The following is a 6,943-nucleotide window of genomic DNA, read 5'->3' on the forward strand; positions in this document are numbered from 1 at the left end:
GTTCAATTTATATGTTAGCAAGTACTACTATTTTTTAGACTACTATTTAAAAAGTTTTAACAATTAGCATTCCTTTTACTCCTTTTGTGTAAGTAGGTTTACTTATTCCTTGCAATGATGCTTTAGAAATGTTAAATACTTAAATCATTAACTGAAATACTTTAAAATATCATTTTTGTAGTTATTAGCTATTTTTTGTAGGTTATTTTCTTCCTGTAGACAAAATAAAGTTAAGTAGAATTAAAGTTATTTTTTGACTGGAAGCACTACGACTTTCTCTATTTTTAGAACTTCAAACAAATTATTTTGCCTGAATTTATTACTCTGTGCTGAAATCGCTAATTGTCCCTGCTTCGTGATAATAGTAAATAAGTTTACAAATTGAGTAGTTGTAACACTGTGAAGTTTAAATTTTTTTAAGCATTATGAAGTTTGTTAACGACCAATTTCTAATACAAAATGCTATTCTTGTTGTAGCAACGGTCAGTTACTGATGAACTCTGATGAATGACACATAACTTTCCATCACTTTGAATTGAATTGAATCTTTGAGTGGAATTCAGTTAAGCGTTTGAACTTTTATAAATTTGTTGCTTTAAAAGAAAGTACCAAATTTTAAATTAAACTTATTTGCTTATAAAAGAAAGTACCAAATTATTAAATTATTCTTTAGCTTTATTAACAGTTTGCACAATTTCAGTTGATTTAATACGTATTTTTTAAATAACATTTGTTATTAAATATTGTATATTTAACTTTGCTGTGTAACCTGTAACCAGTTGTTTTTAATTTAAGTTATTATTTAAGTGTTTAGTATACTAATAGAAATGATTAGACTAAGAAGGGCTTAAGACAAAAAATAAGTTAACGGGTCTTGCAGATACTGAGCCATCAGCATCTGCTGACTTCAACTCTAATAAAAAAAATTTACAACTTAATTTGTAATGTCAAGTTAATCTAAGGTTAATTTAGTCTGTTATTTTTGTTATTTGTACTTTTTATATTTTTAAAAAGTTAAGTCTCTATAAAAAAAAATATACAGCTCAAAATAATTAAAGTAATCAAGCGGTGTGTAGCTCGATGACAGAAAAGTCATTTTATTCATTAAATCCTTAGACTATGTTTCTTTGTCATGTTTAAAAAACTAATTAAGTAATTATTTAGTTTTTTATCCAAAGCTGGTTTTAATTAATTATTGTTTGTTAAAGCGAAAAGTTTTTAAGGATTTATTAGTTGAACTACTAATGATAAAACTTTCTATAACAAGTGTATATTTTAGTATATATCTAATAGAAACTATGATTGTTATGTTTATTATCATACCGAGCTACGTTATTTTATTTTGGTTTTGAACACAATTAATTTGTTATAAAATACAGTTTTTGAGCGAAAGTCTGTTTTAACGCAATAAAATTTGGTTAAAAATGTTTTTTGTAGCTTGCATTTTTTTTACAAAATGTTAAAATAGAGTAAGGTGAATGAATAAAACTTTAGATTCTTGAATATGAAGTTTATATAATAGAGTACTTCATCCAAAAATTGTTTAAAGAAATTTCATGTTCTATCTACTTTTTTATATCTTGTATAAAAAATATTAACTCAAAACTAAAATAATAAAAACAAACAAGCTTTTATTTATTCAACTATTGTATTAAATAATATAAACTACAGAAGAAACTACTTATGATAACTGTTTGATTATATACTATATGTAAAGTGTACCATCTTATGTTATTATGTATCAAATACTTATTGTCAACTCTTTTAATCTACATTTATTGTTTCACAAAATGAAACAAAACAAACGATATAGACATTTACTTGCAATAACACAGTTTACAATTTATTTTTTAATTTTCAAAAAGTCTGGTTAGATATTGAAATATAAAATACATACAAAAAAAGTTTCGAATTTTTAAATTCATTATATTTTTACGAAAACAGCATAAATTTTAAAGAGTTTATTTCAAAGTAACAGCAATAATAATAAAGAAGATGCAGAATATAAATAAGTGTTTAAAAAACAAACACTGCATAATATATTTTCTAAAAATACTTCAGTATTTGAACAAAACATCTCTGTTTCTCACTTGACAACTGCATGCAATCGGCACTAAAACTGTTTTATTTGGATCAAGACGATTAATGTACCTTGCAGCAAATATTGGTTTTGTATCTAAGATAAGATTTCTAGGCTTAGTCATGCCGTAGCTCTCGATATTGCAATTTGTATTTTGACACAACGCGGCGTAGAAAACTTCTCTTAAATGTCTGCATCGGATCTCAACTATGTCCCATTTTGCTAAAGACTCATAAGGCACTGGAATTTTGCGAATTTTTTGAGCTTTCATTGTAATAAAACAACGGTGATAATCCAGAAAGTTTCTAAAAAAATTTAAGTTTTAAACTTTTCAGTTAAGTATTGACATTAATTTTTGAGTTTAACCTTTGACACGTTTAATAAGATTTGTATGTTAAACAACTTAAATAAAGCAAAAATAGTATAACTTTTTTTTAATGGTACATGCAATCTTTATATTTCTACAATATAGTTTACATATTAACATGTAATTAACATTACCGCCTTTAGGTACTAATGATGATAAAATGTTTTATATAAAAAGTATTGATACGTTTTATACTATTTTTGTACGTTTAAGTAAATCATTTATATCCACTAAACTTTATTTTACTATTTTCTATGTAGTTTACCTAAACCTTTTTATCAAATCTAAAACATTTTACATGAGTTTTTCGAAAACGATAACAGTGACTGTAGCAAAAAAAAGCATTCCTTTTAAAAGATACATTAACTTTAACCTACCTTAATAGCAATATAATTCGATTTATCAAGACAAACAAATAATTGATATTTAGTTTGTTAAAGAAAACTCAATACCTGAAAGTTACGTATACAGGAATGTTTGGATAAGCTTTGCTCGCAGTGCCACCTGTAAGCCGTTTCTTCCTTCTAGCTGTGCATGAGCTTATTAGAAAGAATACTCCAAAAGCAAAAGTTAGGGCGATCTAAAAAGGATTATTTATTTTAAAAAGATTTAAAAATTAGAGCGAAAATATAAAAGAGAACAAATTCAGATGAATGAAACTGCTTCTTTTATTTTTTATCGAAAATAAATTTGTAGTTCATTTCATTTCTTTTATTTTAAAATTATAAATACCCTTATACTTAGAAAAAAGTAAACTTGTTTTCTTTTAGCATATAACTTTTTACAAGAGTACATAGATTGAACAATTTTTGTTAGTTTATATGATAAGTAGACAGACCTTTAAGTTTTTCATTCTTTAATTCCTGATGTACCTTTCTTTATATTTCTAAGATGATTTATAAATATTTTTTTTAATCGTTCTTATTTTATACAAAAATTTCATTTTAATTAAAACTTTTCCTTACAACTGTATGTAAATTTCAAACTAAAAAAAACTTTTTATTATAATTTTAAACGCAGGTCTCTTAATACACAGTTTAAACTTAATATTTCAGTACTAAATATAGTTCTTTTAACGGGAAATTATTTTATGGTTTAGTTTAAATTTAATATCTAAAAACTAAATTTACTACTTTTTAGAGTGTTTAGTGTTTCACTTATCATAAATCAATATTATCTTTCACAATATAAACGTCAACAAAATCGGCGAAAGTCTGCAGAACAAGTCCGGACTTCCGTTTGCCGTGAGACAAGCTCAAATTTAACAAAAGGGTTGATCATGCCAATTCGATCATCAGACAACAAGTTTCGGTAGACTGAGACCGGTTTCGTCCTTATTAGGACTCATCAGTCAGTCACAACCGAAAAATTCGCCGATTTTGTTGATTGTACTAAAACGAGCGTACCAGATGTCTTGCCTAGTGGACAATGTTTTAAACGTTGCACGGCAAAGACAATGCTGACGTCACTAATCATTGCCAGCAAATGGTTGCTTCATGCGAAAGCATAATAAACCGTTTGTAGATTGACGACTACAAGTTTTTCGGTTGTGACTGACTGATGAGTCCTAATAAGGACGAAACCGGTCTCAGTCTACCGAAACTTGTTGTCTGATGATCGAATTGGCATGATCAACCCTTTTTTTACAATATAAACGTAATATAAGTTTTGTATTATAAAAAGTAAGTAAAGCCTTAGGTATCAAAATAATATACATAGTCATAAACAAAAGTGTTAGTTACTTTTTATACTTTTTGGAAATATTAGAATTTTTTCAGTTGATGATAAAAATCTATTCATTGCTTTTTAAACAAATAACACAAATGTTTATTAACTCTTAGTTTTAATGTGTTTTTATTAAAGAGTAAATGTACAATTTTGACTACATAACTTAATTTTACTTAACAATATATTAATCCCGAGTATATTTTTTGCTTAGAGTAACAGATTTGGCCTACGGTCGTTGTTTTTAACGACTATTAACTTAAAATGTGTTACAATCATAAACTAACGTACTATATAATTTTAAAAATATGATTTGAACTATAATTTAAAACTTTTTGATTAAAAATAAACACATAGCTGTTAAACTTATATTATAAACAAAGTAAATTTTTTTAATCTATCTAATTTTGTAAGTCATTTGTCAAAACTTGCATTTAACTTAGTCTTTAGAACTTTTATGCTTATAGCATTATTTATTAAATAGTTGTCTGTATTTAGTAATTAAAAGAAATAATAAATTAACATTTTTAAAACTTAACTATAACTTTACACTGTGCTTTTCTGGTTGAGTTCATTTGTAAGTATATAAATAAAACATGTTTATATACTTTTGTTTTAAAATTATCAAGTTTCTATATACTTTCACAGACCTATTGTAACTTTCATTTTATATAAAAGTTAAATTGTTTAAATAGTTTGTAGAAATGAATTGAGCTATAAACATTTATACGTAACATTTAAAAATTCTTTAAACTTTTGCAAAATATGTAGTTAAGATAGAAAATGCTTAATTAATTTTAAAATAAAAATAGCAAATGACTAGCAATTTTACGATGTCTTTAAAAAAACTAATACTTTTTTTTTTAAAGCTGTATATCCTCACCCTGTAATCTTCTTTGCAATAATATTTCTTAAAATCTTTAATATTTAAATTAACCTGACTCTATAGTAAAAAGCACAACACTTAGTTATATCTGCAAAAAATAGTATTCTACAACATTCTTTTTAGTCTACGATATAACTCAATTTAGTGAAACTTTATCGTGCATATGTTATGTAACTTTTTATCACTTTATATTATTTGGCATAGTTTTTGAATTAGTTATATTATATTTTATTATTTTTCTTTTTATGACCTTTTTACTTGTATGATGACTTTATATATAACGGTATACTAACCTATATTTTTCTATTCATATAGTATGGTGTAAAAACACAAGAGAACTGTTTTCATTTTTCTTAGATTGTTGTAAAATAAATTTTAATAGAAATAGCGTGTCTTTTAAACTTTTTTCGTGCACAATTTCACTTACATTTAGTATCTTACTAAAAATGATTCGGTTCTTTAAAATTATTAAAAAAATTCAAATGATTTACTATATACAAATTGATATATCAGTAAATGACACATAATTTATCAAAACTATTTATAACTTTAAACATTTAGTTATAGTAGTACAACTATTTAATTAAAAGTAAGAAAGGTTTTTGAAGCATTTTATGTACTTTAAAGAAATTATTAAAATTAAAAACTAAAAAAAAATTTATTGAATGTTTTTTTTTTAAACAATAAATGTATGTAGTTGCTTGTTGGTAAAAAAAATAATTAAGCGTTTATCGTGTCATTCAGTTGATTTTATTCTGCTAAGTATGCAACCCAAATAACAACTTTCATTGAAACAACTTGAAATGCATGGAACTAAACTTAAGTTAAATGGTGTTAATTTCATGGACCTATTATGTGAATTTTAAGAAAATTAAAGCAAACGAAGTTTTAATGATGATATTTAATGTAATTTAACAAGTAAAATTCAACCTTTTTTAAAATTAAGACAAAATGTCGTTTTTAAGAGGCTGACGACAGTAAAAAATGTAACGGTTATTTTAAAAACTATAAAGAACGAAATTACATGTTAGGCACGAAAAAATTTTGTAAATAAGTTATACTTCCTTAGGTTTTTTTCAAAATTTATTTAGCATATTAGCAAACGATAAATTTACAACACCATTGCTGTAAATTTTTACGTTAATACAAAAGACTTGCATACTTACTTAAATATTTCAATTAAAAGTAGACGGTCTTTGGATTGTTTTTCAGAAAAGTTTTTGTTTGTTTTTTAATTTCTAATAATTGAAGAAAAATAATTGTGGTTTAACTCTACGTTATAATTAATTAGAATGTCTGTGATTCAAATCAGTTCAACTGTTTTGTATTGTACAGTATTACTAAGCTAAAACCTAAGTTTCACAGAGTTAATAAAAGCTATTATTTTTGTTGTAATTTATATAAAAACATTTTAAATAGTTTTAATGCTGTATATTTTTTTAATAAAGTATTTTAGTTTTTGAGAGTATCTAAATTTGATAAGGACCTAGATAAAACAATAGAAAAGTATTTACTTTTGTATGTTACTGTACTGTACAGTGTACAGTACCCTATAGTATTTTTCCATTTATTGATTTACACTGAAAGTCCAAAATTAAGTTGTACATTTTTTGATTTTTCAACTTTATAGTTAGTAATTGTAGTTTTTAAAGTTTTTTAATTTATACTAAATAAGTTTGAGTAAGTAAAACTATATTGCAAACTGCTCACAACTGTAAAGAAAATGAAGTTAAAACAGAATATTAATAAATAGAATAATATAGACTTAATTATAATACTCCTACCATATTAAAACAAACAGTTATTCAGAAGTCAAGAAGAAACACACAAACACTTATTTGTAAAGAACTTAGGCTGATCAGTTTGATACGTTAATCTTGATTCT

General features: G+C 24.7%; 1 protein-coding gene across 1 annotated transcript; it reads right to left on the reverse strand.

Annotated features, from left to right (window-relative positions):
- Nucleotides 1–2,057: 2,057 nt before the first annotated feature.
- LOC145846484 (uncharacterized) lies at nt 2,058–3,327 on the reverse strand. The gene is made up of 3 exons (XM_082953240.1): nt 3,286–3,327; nt 2,900–3,027; nt 2,058–2,385 (listed from the first exon to the last, which is right to left on the reverse strand). The coding sequence occupies exons 1-3, from the start codon at nt 3,298–3,300 to the stop codon at nt 2,058–2,060; spliced, it is 471 nt and encodes a 156-aa protein (XP_082809366.1). The 5' UTR covers nt 3,301–3,327.
- Between the last annotated feature and the right edge of the window lie 3,616 nt (nt 3,328–6,943).

Source organism: Thalia democratica, unplaced genomic scaffold (assembly GCF_965202585.1).
Source record: "Thalia democratica unplaced genomic scaffold, ktThaDemo2.hap1.1 HAP1_SCAFFOLD_464, whole genome shotgun sequence".
NCBI classification, from domain to species: domain Eukaryota; kingdom Metazoa; phylum Chordata; class Thaliacea; order Salpida; family Salpidae; genus Thalia; species Thalia democratica.

What these genes read in the sequence shown, in the direction of transcription:
- LOC145846484 (XM_082953240.1), bottom strand. An exon ending in CCTGTATACGTAACTTTCAG is followed by an intron (nt 2,386 to 2,899) that starts GTATTGAGTTTT and finishes AAATTTTTTTAG; the next exon opens with AAACTTTCTGGATTATCACC.